Source organism: Dipodomys merriami, unplaced genomic scaffold, assembly GCF_024711535.1.
Source record: "Dipodomys merriami isolate MVZ:Mamm:240054 unplaced genomic scaffold, mDipMer1.0.p SCAF_2, whole genome shotgun sequence".
Lineage (NCBI taxonomy): Eukaryota > Metazoa > Chordata > Mammalia > Rodentia > Heteromyidae > Dipodomys > Dipodomys merriami.
In genome coordinates, this window is record NW_027203381.1 from 20,877,068 (window position 1) to 20,892,379 (window position 15,312).

The 15,312-nt window shown below is 45.7% G+C and overlaps 1 protein-coding gene across 1 annotated transcript in view; it reads left to right on the forward strand.

The window, feature by feature from the left end:
* Positions 1-2,544: 2,544 nt before the first annotated feature.
* The window catches only part of Pstpip2 (proline-serine-threonine phosphatase interacting protein 2), an 80,520-nt gene continuing 67,752 nt past the window's right edge, over positions 2,545-15,312 (forward strand). The window contains exon 1 of the mRNA XM_070029231.1: positions 2,545-2,689. Coding sequence (XP_069885332.1) covers positions 2,657-2,689 — 33 coding nt within the window. The 5' untranslated portion in view covers positions 2,545-2,656. The remainder of the gene's footprint in view (positions 2,690-15,312) is intronic.

Consider the following 15,312-nt stretch of genomic DNA (forward strand, 5'->3'; position numbering starts at 1 on the left):
AGACAGAATAACCCGATTATCAGTGTGTAGTTAGGAGTTGCCATTCAGAGTTTGGAATGAAACTGGCACAACAAAGGCAAGGCTCAAAGGCAAAGAAACATATCTCAGTGATGGTTTGAATCCAGCAGAGCATAAAGTCGGTACTAGCCAACAACTTTTCAGTGGAGTGATTTAATTATTCTCGCTCTCACCTCTCTCTCTCTCTCTCTCTCTCTCTCTCTCTCTCTCTCTCTCTCTCTCTCTCTCTCTCTCTCTCTCTCTCTCTCATTGGTCTTAGTTTTTGTTTCCCAATAGAAAGATTTCTAACCAATATTGAGACCTGAGAATTCCCAAGTGGGATGACTGTGCATGCACTGAGCTCTCTCAGGCATTCCTGCCTAAGCAAACAGCTAGAAGTGTTCATTTGTACATGGATGACCACTAATAGTAGGGAGGAAACACACATTCAGTGGATCTGAACTGAACGGGAATATCCTTTCAGACAGAGGGTAGGGGATGGACTGAGGCATGAGATGAGGTCTGAGCTGGGTAGAAACTCCAGTGACTTGCTGATGACATGGCTCAAAATAGGACTTGAGATTATGTTACAAAAATAATGTTGCTTCTGAGTGTTTCTTTCTTCTCTTTCTCTGCTCCTCATGCTCTGGGGGAAAGCAGGTTGCTATTCTGGGAGCAGCTTTACAAGCTACCAACCAGTAGGGGAGTAAGCATGAAAGTGATTGTAAGATGCCAGCAACCTTGGCTTGCCTACAACCTGATTCTACGAAACAACAAAATAATGTTAATTGCTTTAAGCTGCCTAATTTTGTAATTTTTTTTCAGTGCTGGGGATTCTTCTCTACTGCTGTGGTAATATTATTTAACTTTGTTAGTAATAGATCCTAAGTTTCTTATAGACCCTTAGAGTTAGCCTGCACTTTACTTATCTTTTTAACACAATACTTGCCCCAATGATATGTTTAATAAATATTTGAAGAATATTTCCTGGTGCAATGGACCAATTTTGCCACCAGATGGTAGAAGAGAGTTAGATTGAAAGGATTTTAGGTATCAGGAAAATCATGCATCATTAGAACTTGTTGAGACTTTAAAAATAGTACATGCATTAAAATTAAAGCATAGACAATAAGAACATTAACTAAAATATTTGCCAAAGTAGTTAAACTTTCCATAAGGAATCCTGGCACTTTCTCAGTTACTTCTTTTCTCTTCCCTCATCTCTCTTTAGCTGTACTAGGGCATTGAGTTTAGGGCCTCCTGGCCTGCTAGGTAGGCACTGTACCAGTTTGAGTTCAACTCCCAGTTGTTGTTTCTTTTTTCTTCTAGTTTGTTTTCACACTGGGTCTTGTGCTAAAGAGGCCTTCAACTTCTATTTTCCATCTCAGCCTTCTAAGTACCTGGGACTACAGATATGGGCCACCATAGTGGGCCACCCCAATTAAAAGTGCTATTTTTTCAGTTTAGATCACCGTTATGGTCTTTGCTGCCTCCTGCTAGCACTGCCAGGCTTTTCTGCTTTGGTGCTACCCTTACTGCTTTCAAAGCACCTGAATAACCTAGTAAACAGGTTTATGTCTTTGGAGAGAGCTAGAGCAATCTCTCCTCTTTGTACCTATGAATGACTGTGTTAATAGAATTGGAGCACAGTGGGACTTGGGGTAGAGTTACTGGGCAAAACCTTTTAGAGGTCATCGAAGTCACAAGTAACTGCCCTTTCCCAGTGCCTGGACTTAGCTAGAACTGGCACTTGCTTGCTTCTCCAAGCCTGAGGTTGTGGGCTGAGCATAAACTAGTCTTGATAACCTTGACCTTCAACCTTCCCTCCTTAAGCACTTACTCCAGGCTCTGGGCGGCAGCCCCAGGACTGACAGCTGGCCGCCTTAGTCTCTGGCCTCTAAGTTTGGCCTCTCCAGCCTTTTAAATAAGCTATGGTCTTGAGTGAGTCATTCGCCCTCTCTGCAGTTTGGGCTCTGTAGCACATAATGGGCATGTGGCACAGGGCACAAGTAACACTTATCTTCCAGCTCAGTTTTATAAGTACAAGGCAGAAATGAGTCTGACTTGCCCTGGGTTATTATTTTCAAGAGTGACACAAGGAGGAAGAGGAAGGAAGCGGTGGCTCCTACTGTCAGGGAAAGATCCTGGGTCATTAGATAAGCTCAGGCTACGTGACCTAGACTTCTGGAGAAACAGCAGCAGTGACATTCCCTTGACATTTTAGACTAAAACGTGTCCCTGGACCTCATCTGTTGCCCCCTCGGTCGTGCACACGACTCGCTGCAGTGTTAGGGACTGGAGCCCGGGTTCCTTTCACCACTCCACGGAACCTGGATGTCTGTGTGAGCATTAGGTCAGGGCGGCCTCGTGGGCACAGACGGGACAGGACCAGTCCTTCAGGAAGAAGGAGGCGGAAACGCACAGCTAATGACGATTGCCAGGCGCTGTGGCCCGGAGTTTCTGCCCGGGTCCAGGTCGGGACGGCGCGTGTCCATCCAGTTGCGCCGGGCGGGCGGAGCGCAGAGCCACCGGGGGTGTGGCCTAGGGCCCGGGGCGGCTTCCCGGCGCGACTGTGGACTTCAGACGTGCCTGCCTGTGGGCTGTGACCGTCAGGACACCCCGCTCGTCGGTCCCGCCTGCTGCCCCGACACGCGCCGGCATGACGGGCTCACTGTTCAAGGGAAACTTTTGGGTAAGTCTGCGGGCGCGCGCGGCTGACGTCCCGCCTGGGCACGGGCTGAGGTCAGGGCTGCCATCGGTGACCCTGCGCCGCGGGGCCCAGTCCTCCCCAGTCCTCCCGCTCCAGGGCAGACCGGCATGCCCGGTGCTGTGGCCCCCGGTGCTGTGGCCCCCTCTGCTCCGGCCCTAACCCTCACCCCCTTTTATTTACAAGTTCTTGGAGCCAGTGTTTAGTTAGGGTTCACCTTGAGCACTCCCGAGGACGGATATAGCAGGGGACACCTTAGATCAGGACATCAGGAATGGATCCCCCCCCCCAAAAAAAGTCCCAGCTGAGTCACCAGTGATCCTCAAGGCTGAGCCTGGGGACAGGGCCGGTGAGCAGTGTGTGTGTGTGTGTGTGTGTGTGTGTGTGTGTGTGTGTGTGTGTGTGTGTGTGTGTGTGTGTGTGTGTGTGTGTGTGTGTGTGTGTGTGTGAGCAGTGTGTGTGTGTGTGTGTGTGTGTGTGGGGGGATGAGCTTTGCAAGGCTGACAGCGGCAGTCACTCTTGGGGAGTACCTTTACTAGGGAATGTGTAGGCAGAGGGGGGCTCTTTGCTGGAGCTTTCGACTGGCAGCTGTTCTCTGGAGTTTCCTCCCCAGCCCATGGGGCCCTCTTACCTCACCCGGAAAGGTCTAGTTTGGAGGCAGCTGGTTTTCCTGGTCACCCCCTTCCCCTCCTAACAGTCCTTGTGATGGTTCTGTCACTCCCAGGTAGCCATCAAGAATCTGTGCCCTTTAATTCTGAGAAGGTTCCTTTTATTTTATTTTTTGCTAGTACTGGGGTTTAAACCCAGGGCTTCACATTTACTCTATTTGCTTGTTATGCTGGCACTCTATGATTACTTGAACCATACCTACAGTCCTGCTTTTCGCTGATTATTTTGGAAATGGAGTCTTGAAGACTTTTCCCCTCCAGCTAGCTTGGAGCCAAGATCCTTTGGATCTCAGCCTCTTGAACAGCCAGGATTATAGGTGGTGAGCCACTACACCTGGCCCCTAATCCCTTTAAGTTAGGATAGGAAGTTGCCTCCCTGAGACCTGGTCCAAGCTGTGAAAGGGTCTAGCTCCTTACTTGGGACTTTGCTTGTCCTCCATTTAGCTTCAGATTTGCCTAGCAGGTCCCTCTCCCCATAGTGAGTTTCTGGGTGGAGAAAGCTGGTGACCTCAGGACACACTGTCTAGGTTGGGTCCTTCTGTGTCACTGCCCGCCTGTCAGGTGAAGGGCTAGTAGTATCATAGAGAGGGTCAACTGGCCCTAAGAGGAGGTCTGAGGATTCTCCAGAGAGAATGTCAGACTTTGGAGTCCTGTGATAGGCACTGAGCACAGAGCAGACTTTTCAGATCTCAAGACAAATATCACTTCTTTTTTTTTTTTTTTTTTTTTTTTTTTTTGCCGGTCATGGGGCCTGAACTCTGGGTCTGGGCGCTGTCCCTCAGCTCTTCAGCTCAAGGCTAGCCAAGGCTAGCGCTCTACCACTGGAGACACAGTGCCACTTTCAGCTTTGTCTGTTTATGTGGTGCTGAGGAATCGAACCCAGGGCCTCATGCTTGCAAGGCATGCACTCTACCGCTGAGCTACCTTCCCAGTCCCGAGACAAATATCACTTCTTCCAGGACTTCCCTTCCCTTCTTTGATCCCCTCCTCTCTTTTTTCCCACCTCTCTGCTCTTATCTCCTTTCTTGTCTTTCCTTTTCCTCTTCTTTTGTGCCAATATTAGGACTTGAACTCAGAGCCAGGTGCTGTCCCTTAGCTTCTTTGTTCAAGGCTAGTGCTCTACCACTTGAGCCATACTTCTATTTCTGGCTTTTTGCTGATTAATTGGAAATAAGAATCTCATAGATTTTCCTTCTAGGCTACCTTCAAACTATATGATCCTCAGATTTCAGCCTCCTGAGTAACCAGGATTACAGGTGTGAGCTATTGCAGCTGGCTCCAAGAAAGCCTTCATTGTACTGAGTAGCTTTTGTTTATATGTGTTCTGTTCCTTCCTAGCATTTGCCAGCTTGTAACTTTGATGGTGTAGAGTGCACAAGTACTTGTGGTTAGATGTGTCCCAGTTCTCAACACTGCTGTTCTTTGCACAGGCTAGCATACAATGGATCCTCACCAAGTATTCGCTCAATGAATCAAACGAGTCAAAAGCCAACAGGGCACGGGACTTGATAATTGTTGAAGCTTCATCCTCAGAGGCTCCCTGGCCATAATAAGGCAGCCCCCTTTTCCAGCTGTTCCATACACATCCTTGCAGGAATGGTCAGGGGTGGGGACAGAGTGAAGTCTGGGTTGAGAGTTAGAGGTTGGGGCTAGGGGAGCACTTTCTGAGCTTATACTTTCAGAAATTGCCTTAGTCTGTGAGACAGGTAGCAAAGATATCTTCCATTCCTAATTCCATTTGTTAAATAATAAAAACAATGATTACTGACATCACTATACATAGACTGTCCAACACTGCTCTAAATGTTTTTTGTTTTGGTCAGTCATGGGGTGTGAACTCAGGGCCTGGGTGCTGTCCCTGAGCTTTTTTGCTTAAGGATAGCACTCTACCATTTTGAGCCAGAGTGCCACTTCCAGTTTTCTGATGCTTAATTGGAGATAAGAGTCTCACAGATTTTCCTGCCCAAGCTGGCTTCAAACTGTGATCCTCAGATCTCAGCCTCCTGGGTAATTAGGATTACAGGTGTGTGCCACCAGTGCCCAGTGCTCTAAATGTTTTATATGTTTTGTTCAGTTAAGCCTCCTAGCTACACTAGCTTACTTACAATAGCATTTTGTGGGTGATGTCACTGAGTGATAGAAAAGTTAAACAATATTCCCAATGCCTGAAAGCTGTTAAATAATCCATCTGTTTGGACTCACTGCTCAGTAGGTGCCTCACAAAAGAAAGGGGTATGGAGTGAGCAAGTCCCAGCATAGCTGTCTGTACCAGCCCTTTGGTGCTGTTCAGGTAGATATTGGGCCATTATTGAACTGTTCATAGAAATCTGCTTTTCTCTTTCTGCTCCTCTCATGAGTTTCTGGAGGGTAGCCACGGTGTCACCATAAGCGAGGCTCCCAGTGACTGCCATTGTAGTTGTGTGCCCTGGATCAGGCATATAGGACACGAACAGCCAGGACTTGAAAAGGAGCAGAGAGGAGGGCTGCTTGTCAGGGCTCCTTGCTCGCAGGGAGCCGGCTGGGTACAGCTATAGATAGAGCTGAGAGGATGGACATCATGTTCTTGTTTCAAGGATGAAAAAGTTGTGACTGGATAAGGGAGAAAACTTTGGAAACACAGCTGGCTATTGGTTTACTAGAGCTAATATTCATGAAAAACTCTCTCTGTCTTCAGTGTTATAATAGGAGGGGGCATTTCCAGGGGTGAAACTACTCCCTGTCACAAGCTTGGTTAGATGGTAGCATGTCTCATGAGGAAGGGAGGTGGGGAGGGCAGCTTTTTGCCTTGATTTTAAGAATATGGAGGAGGATCTAAGCGTGGTGGTTTAAGCCTTTACCTGTAATCCTAGCTACTTGGGAGCTGGAGATCTAGGGAATCTCAGATGAAGCCAGCCAGGGCAAAAGAAGTTTGTGAGACTCCATCTCAGTGAATGGCCTCTCACCCAAGGGTGGGAACAGTGGCATGTACCTGTTATCATAACATGGGGAAGTCCAAGAAGGAGGATGGCAGCCCAGGCTAGCCTAGGCCTAAAACAAGATCCTACCTTGAAAAAGGAATATGGAGGAGGAAAGCGCTAGGAGTGGGAAATGTCTAGAATGGGCTAAAGACAAATTGGACTAAAGGTGGAGGGGTCTGTTCCAGTGTGGAGACAGTGAAGAAGGGAAGGAAATTGGAGAAACCTGGGCAAAGCCCAGGCCAGGCCAGTCAGTTGAAGGTGAATAGCAGAGAGAAGAGGTGTGGGATGGGAGAGGGGTGGCTGAAGCAGTTCTATAGAAGGGGAACTGGAGAGCAACATGTGGGCCCCTGAAATCAGGAAGTCAGCAGGGGAACTGGCTTGTGAAGACAGAAGTAGGAAGAGGCTGATATGATATTAACAATATTTACTTAGGTGTAGCACCTCCAAGGCTAGTTCAGTGCAGAGCTCTCTTCTGCCTCGCCTTCTAACTCTGCATAGCAGGCGAGGGGTGCTGGGTATGGGGAGGTGGTCAGAGGGAGAGGACAGGGTGTCAGGAAGCAAAGTTTAGGAGCATTCTATATTTAGACAATTAGTACAAGCATGTCAGTGGGTACTGTCTGATGTCAGATTGTAGAGGTGATTTCTATCCTTGGAAAGAGTGTCCCAGTGAAAAAGCTCATGGAAGAACATAGTTATACCAGAATGTCACCGGCTGTCAGCAGGTGGTCTGAGATGGCCTGGCTTTGTGCAGATCACTTTACTCCCAAAACTTCCATTTTTACCAAGCACGAGACTAGGACAAAATTCTGCTTCATAGAAATGCTTCTTATGAGGATTCCAAAAGAGAGTTTAACACATTTCCTGGTACATGCAAGCACTTTTAATGGTTAGTTATTGTTACTATGTGTGTGTGTGTGTGTGTGTGTGTGTGTGTGTGTGTGTGTGTGTGTGTGAGAGAGAGAGAGAGAGAGAGAGAGAGAGAGAGAGAGAGAGAGAGAGAGAGAGAGCGCAAAAGTGGAAAGCAAAAGTTACTTAATGAGAAAGAATAAGAGATAAGAAGTGGGGGGTGGGGGAAGCCAGGCACTAGTGGCTTATATCTGCAATCCTAGCTACTCTGGAGCCTTAGATCTGAGGATCTAAGATTCAAAGCCAGCCCAGGCAGGAAAGTCTATGAGATCCTTACCTCCAATTAACTACTACGAAGCTGGAGGTGGAGCTGTGGTTCAAGTGGTAGAGTGCTAACCTTGAGCAAAATTTTAAGGACAGGGGCTGGGAATGTGGCTTAGTGGTAGAGTGCTTGCCTCGCGTGCATGAAGCCCTGGGTTCAATTACTCAGTACCACATACACAGATGAAACCAGAAGTGGGACTGTGGTTCAAGTGGTAGAATGCTGGCCTTGAGCAAAAGAAGCTCTGGGACAGTGCCCAGGCCCAGAGCTTAAGCCCCAGGACTGGCAAAAATAAAACAAACAAAAAATTCTAAGCACAGCACCCAGGCCCAGGCCTTGAGTTCAAGCCCTAGTATTCATTCTCTCTCTCTCTCTCTCTCTCTCTCTCTCTCTCTCTCTCTCACACACACACACACACACACACACACTGAAGATCTTTGGGTGAATGCTTGTGCTTAGGAAGGAGCAGTGAGGGGGGGAAAGTAGAGGGGCAGGGATAACAGATCTATCTCAGGCCCAAGGAAGGGAAGTTTGAAGGAAGTTGAAAGCCTATGGTTAACTCCCAAAGAGAATTTCTCAGTATTCCTCAAAAGTGGGATCCACTTCAACTAAGTTTGTCTGGTCTTGGTGCATACTTTAGTATTACTTCTATTACGCTTCCGGATGTGTAAGTTCTTTGTGGCTCATTAGCTAAACAGTACTGTGTAATTTTTCTTGGTTAATTCGGGTGGTTCCTCGTGTAATAATGACCAGTGATGTGGTTTCCAGAGCTCTAGAGGGGCAGCTCCGCCAACTGCAGAAGAAAAAAAATTGCAGTCTTTGTCATGGTCAGACATAGAGCTCTTCAGATGTGGGTGTGCTCAGATCAAGTAGTCCTTTCAGATGTAGGCATGCCAGGGTGACGGGAGAACCTGATTTCCAGGTGTCTCTCAGGAATAGAGGCCCAACCTATCTCTTGATGTCTTTATGGGCCCCAAGGCTCCTGGGCCAGAGCAGCTTCCTATTTGCAGTCAGCACTCTTTACCTGCCATGGGTAGCACCTTTCTCTTTACCTGGAGTTGACCTGGGGAAGTATTGTGGCCCTCTGAATGCATTATCCTGTTGTTGACTTAGTGCTGACCTTCAGATCCAAATATTAGACCAGATTGGAAACTGGTCATTCTGGGATCTTACCAGAATGGAGACAGGGCTTATGTAAGGAGACTTTCTCCTTTTTTTTTTTTTTTTTCTCAAACATATAGGAGACTGGAAGTGGTGCTGTGGCTCAAAGTGGTAGAATGCTAGCATTGAGTGAAAAAGTTCAGGGTGTCCAGGCTCCATGACCACAACCAGCAACAAAGTAAATAGAGAGAAAACAAGATATTACAGCAGCTACTCCACATTGCCTATCCCCATATGCTATTTTACACAATGCTTAGGCTGTTGCTCAATTTTATTTTATTTCTTTTTTGTCAGTCATGGGGCCTGAACTCTGGGCCTGGGCACTGTCCCTCAGCTCTTCAGCTTAAGGCAAGCTCTCACTTGAGCCACAGTGGCACTTCAGGTTTTCTGGTGGTTAACTGGAGTTAAAAGTCTCATGGGCTTTCCTGCCTGGGCTGGCTTTGAACTGTGATACTTAGATCTCAGCCTCCTGAGTAGCTAGGATTACAGGCGTGAACCACCAGTGCCCAGTGAGAATTTGGATTCTTTTTTTTTTTTTTTTTTTTTTTTTTTTTTCCCGTTGTGGGGCCTGAACTCTGGGCCTGGGCGCTGTCCCTCAGCTCTTCAGCTCAAGGCTAGCGCTCTACCACTTGAGCCACAGCGCCACTTCCGGCTTTTTTTCTTTTTGCTTATGTGGTGCTGAGGAATCGAACCCAGGGCCTCATGCATGCAAGGCAAGCACTCTACCACTGAGCCACCTTCCCAGCCCCGAATTTGGATTCTTTAAACATCTATTTCTGGAAACACATGACAGAACTTGTCACTGTCCAGCCATGTTATACCTTTCCAAGGGATAATCTCATACCTTTTCTTCTTGAAATTCTGTTCCATGTGATCTCACTTCTATTTCATCAAGAAACCAGACACCAGCCTGTGAGTCTTACTTACTTTCTGTCTAATAGGATTAGACTTGGCTGGGCAAACATTTCAGGGCTGGCCTCCCATGGCCACCACATATAACTATATTCATTCGTTATAGTTGTACTCCTTTGTATAGTTATACTCCTTCATATAGTTATACTCCATTGTATAGTTACACTCCTGTGGAGTTATTCCTGTAGCACCTGCTCCAATGCCTGCATGTGATAGTCATAGTGCTATCACCAGCTGACTAAAATACAGTTAATTAATGATAGGACTCGTTAAATACTTAATATATAGAATCAAGCTATCATCTTCAGATCTCAGCCTCCTGAGTAGCTAGGATTACAGGTGTGGGCCACCAGTGTCCAGCATGAAACTTTTTCGAAAGGGTGGACGTGATCTTGACATTTCCAATTACTGAAGATTCTTGTTTCACTTTATGACTGGTAGCTTTTGTAGTTTTTTCTCCAAGTCAAACACTGGTGCTTCAATCCATTTCATTTGCATTTTTATGAGGTTTGTTGTTAGCGTATGTTAGTTGTAGAAGGGAGGTGACATTTCCATACATACATACAGTGTATCCTGATCAAACTCATCCCCACCATCACTCTTCCTTACCTCTTAGTCCCCTTCTTAAAATCATTTCAACAGATTTCATTATTCTATTTGCTTACATACAAATATTCATCCTCATTCCCCCACTCTCTTCATTCTCCTGCTTTTGCTGGTATCCCTCCCTTCATTGAGTCTAGTTTACTTTCCTGTCATTCATTTCTTTGATTTGTATTTCCATTTGCATTTTTATTACCAGGGAGAATGAACATGTGTTTACTGTATTTCCTTGTTTCCAAATAGTTTTGCTTCCTTCTCCATAGTTTACTTATAAATTTAGAAACTATTAAAAATGATACATTCTTTTTTTACATACATTTGAGTACATATTCTTTTGTTTTTGTTTTTGTTTTTGTTTTTGTTTTCTGGGTCCGGTCGTGGGGCCTGAACTCTGGGCCTGGGCACTGTCCCTCAGCTCTTCAGCTCAAGGCTAGCGCTCTACCACTTGAGCCACAGTGCCACTTCCGGCTTTTTTTCTTTTTTTTTTTTGCTTATGTGGTGCTGAGGAATCGAACCCAGGGCCTCATGCATGCAAGGCAAGCGCTCTACCACTGAGCCACCTTCCCAGCCCTGAGTACATATTCTTATATATACATGCATGTAAAATGTGTGTAGATGTGTGTAACTCACATGGCCTAAAATCCAGTGAGACAGCCTAACAGTAGTGGTGTGAAAAGGGCAAGGTTCTGGAGACGGTCTTGTGGGAGGGGTGCTATAGAGTACGAGTCTGTAAAGTCTAAAATAGCACATAGCATACAACGAGAAGACTGGATTCCTGTTTGTGAAGTATCTTGTAGGGAGGTATGTTATAGCACTTAGCTGGGGAGGATATTTGGATAGGGAAACTGAGAATTCAGCCCTAACTTTCTAGACTTTTTTTTTTTTTTTTGTCAGTTGTGGGGCTTGAACTCTGGGCTTGGGCACTGTTCCTCAGCTCTTCAGCTCAAAGCTAGCAGTCTACCACTTGAGCCACAGTGCCACTTCTGGTTTTCTAGTGGTTAATTGGAGATAAGAATCTCACAGACTTTCCTACTTGGATTGGCTTTGAACTGTGATCCTCAGATCTCAGCCTCCTGGGTAGTTAGGATTACAGTCGTGAACTACCTGCACTGGCTTTCTAGACTTTTATTTGTTTATTTTTTTCCTCTCTTTGGCAGTACTGGGGGCTGAGCAGGCCTTTACCACTTGAACAATAGCCCCAGATTTGAAGGCGTTGATGGCTTCCACCTGTAATACTTGCTACTCAAAGAGTCTGAGCTCTTAGGACTGAGGGTGTTTTGTTTTGTTTTGTTTTGTTTTGTTTTGTTTGCGTCCGGTCATGGGGCCTGATCTCTGGGCGAGGGTCCTGTCCCTCAGCTCATCAGCTCAAGGCTAGCACTCTACCACTTGAGCCACAGCACCACTTCCGGCTCTTTTCTTTTTACTTATGTGGTGCTGAGGAATCGAACCCAAGGCCTCATGCATGCAAGGCAAGCGCTCTACCACTGAGCCACCTTCCCAGCCCAGGACTGAGGTTTGAAGCTAGCTCGGACAGGAAAGTCTGTGAGACTTTTGTCTTCAGTTAACCAACAAAAAACCAGAAATGGAGGTGGGGCTCAAGTAGTAGAGCATAAGCCTTGAGCAAAAAAGCCAAGCAAGCTCTGAGTCCTAGTGCCAGTACTGGCACAGTGATGAACATACACTGAAATGCCAGACAAACAGTTGCCATGACCTTTCACCTCTATCTTTCCTCACAGTGATTAGTCTTTGATCCTGTTTGAATGCAACAGTAGTTCCCCCTTACCTCAATTTCCTTTCCTGGGGGTTTAGTTTACTATGGCTAATTGCAGTCCAAAGAAATTAAATGGAAAATTCCAGAAATAAGTCATGTTTTTGTTTTTTGTTTTTGTCAGTCATGGGGCCTGAACTCTCTCGGCCTGGGAGCTGTCCCTCAGCTTTTCAGCTCAAGGCTAGTGCTCTACCACTTGAGCCACAGCACCACTTCTGGCTTTTTCTGCTTATGTGGTGCTGAGGAATAGAACCCAGGGCCTCGTGCATGCAAAGCAAGCACTCTACCACTGAGCCACCTTCCCACCCCAATTCAAATGTTTTAAGTTGCACATCATTTTTTTTTTTTTTTTTTTGGCCAGTGTTGGGGCTTGAACTCAGGGCCTGGGCACTGCCCCTGAGCTTCTTTTGCTTTTTTTGCTCAAGCCTAGCACTCTACCACTTGTGCCACAGTGTCACTTCCAGCTTTTTCTGTTTATGTAGCACTGAAGAATCGAACCCAGGACTTCATTCATGCATGGTAGGCAAGCATCTAACACTGAGCAACATTATAGCCCAGTTGCGCATCATGTGATGAAGTCTGTATCCTTTTCTTTCTTTCTTTCTTTTTTTTTTTTGGGTCGGTTGTTGGGCTTGAACTCTGGGCTTGGGCGCTGTCCCTGTGCTCTTCAGCTCAAGGCCAGCACTCTGCTGCTTGAGCCACAGTACCACTTCCGGTTTTCTAGTGGTTTATTGGAGATAAGAGTCTCACGAACTTTCTTGCCGGGGCTGGCTTTGAACCTCCATCCTCAGATCTCAGCCTCCTGAGTAGCTAGGATTACAGGTGTGAGCCACTGGCGCCCGGCTGTCTGTATCCTTTTCATTGCTGGCAGGTGGTCGTCCTTCAGTTCACTTATCCACATTGCATGCACTAATCTCCTGTTAGTCACTTAGTAACTTTGTTTTTTGCCATTTAACAAGCAGTTTATGCATGCAATATATTTTGATCAGTGTCACCTCTTTCAACATTCTCGCCCATCCTTTAGTAACTAATTTGATAATATCAGCTATTCACAGAGCTGTGTTCAAGGAGCCCTTATTTTATTTAATAATGACTTCATAACACAAGATAGTGACATTGACACTTCAAATATGCCAAAGTAAAGGCATTTTTCCTTTAAGTGGAAAAGTGGAGGGATAGCCTGAGTTCTGGTGGCTCATGCCTGTGATCCTAGATACTCAGGAGCCTGAGATCTGAAGAATTGTGGTGCAAAGCCAGTCGAGACAGATAAGTATGAGAGGCTTAATCTCTAAAACAACCAGCAAAAAGCAATCCTGGAGGCATGTCTTAAGAGGCAGAGTTCCAGAAAATCAGATGATGATGTGAGGCCTTGAGTTCAAAGACCAGTACCAACAAAAAGAAGTAGAAGTATAGGGGCTGGGAAGGTGGCTCAGTGGTAGAGTGCTTGCCTTGCATGCATGAGGCCCTGGGTTCGATTCCTCAGCACCACATACGCAAAAAGAAAAAAAAAGCTGGAAATGGCGCTGTGGCTCAAGTGGTAGAGCGCTAGCCTTGAGCTGAAGAGCTGAGGGACAGCACCCAGGCCCAGAGTTCAGGCCCCCACGACCGGACTCAAAAAAGAAGTAGAAGTGTAATAAAAATGTTTTCTGAGAGAAAAATCCACATAACTTCATTATATTAGTATAGTTGTTCTGTTTTTTGTTATTGTCAGTTAATCTCTTTTTAAAATTAGTTTACATTAATTATACAAAGTGGAATTTCATTGTTACGTTTCCGTGTTGCTTAATCTCTTACTGAGCCTAATTTATAAGTAGAACTTTATTATAGGTATGCATGTATAGGAAAAAAGGCTAATATATATATATTAGGCTAATATATATTAGGCATACAAATATACATATACATATACATATACATATATATAGTGATTAGAGGACCAATACACTATTTAACCTGTCATTATTGGGAGTGATAGGTTTTTAAGTGGTCCTAAATGTCCTAAAGCTCTAGAAATACAGGAATCAAAGTCTATTGCTCCAGGTCTGGGTGGCTCCACCTTTGGGAGTCCTCTCCAAGGGTATGTATACCCCATTATCAAGCACAGATACTTTTCTTCATCCCAGGAGATCCAGATCCTGCCCCGTGGGACCTGAATTAGAGGTTCAAGAAGACCTCACTCAGAGGAATAAAAAGCATTTACAATAGTCCTTTGCCAGTACTTCTATAGATGCCCAGGTCTTAGTACTGAGAGTTGAGTCTGTGGATTGTCTGTTCCAACCTCAGACTTTCTTGCTCACCTATCTTAGTGCCTTTCTGCTTAAGCAGAACTCTCACCTGATTGGTCAAAATGGATTCTGACCAGCCTCAGTCCTGAGACATCATCTTGGTGGGCAGGCCTCTCTCTGGATGACACAGGCAGGCTATTACCTTTCTCTGGGTAGTGCAGGTGGGTACTCTTCTCAAATGTCCTTGGCTCAAAGTCAAAGGAGGTAGCTGAGTTGCAGATTCAAAGCACCTGACTGTGACTATGGAGCTCCTCCAGGAAGAAAGTAAAGTGAAGGGCCCAAGGCCAAAGGTCTTGGCCAGCTCTTATCAGCACAACAGGAAATGAGTCTTGTGGGTGAGGTTTCAGATGTTGATGCTGGAAGCTGAAAAGATCTGAGACAGTCTGAATCTAGGAAAAATGCAGCCATTTAGGAGAGAGTTGTGATTTGTAATGGATCCAGAAAGAACCGCACATGTGACAGGCAAGACCAACAGCCAAGGGCAGGTGCAGCCCTCCTGGCCTTGACTGGTGTCATATGAGCTCTACACCCTGTGGTGCTCATTATTTGAATGGCTTACACAAATCATCCAGCTAACCACCCTGAGCTCAAGCCTCTAATGATAAAAGAGTCCTTGTGCTAAGGACGTGGCATTGTGCATGGTGCTTACTGTGTCCAGGGTAAAGTGTCTTTGCAGTTAAATTAATTTTAACAATTGATCTGATGAGGTGGGAGTGGACAGCTTATTCTTGTAATCTTAGCTACTCAGATCTCAGGGAGGACTGTAATTCAAAGACAGCCTAGGCAGAAAAGTCTGTAAGACTTTTATCTTCAATTAACCAGTTGTGGTTCAAGTTGTAGCGTGCTAGCCTTAGGGGAAAAAGCACCCAGACCCTAAATTGAAGCTCCAGTACAAAACAATTAAGATGATGAATGAAAGTGATCAGTAAAATTAATCTTAAAACTTAAGCCAGGTACCTGTGGCTCACTCCTGTAATACTAGCAACTTAGAAGGCTAAGATCTGAAGCTTGAGGTTCAAAGCCAACATAGGCAGAAAACTCTGTGAGACTCTTATCTTCAATTAACCACCAAAAAAATGCAAGTGG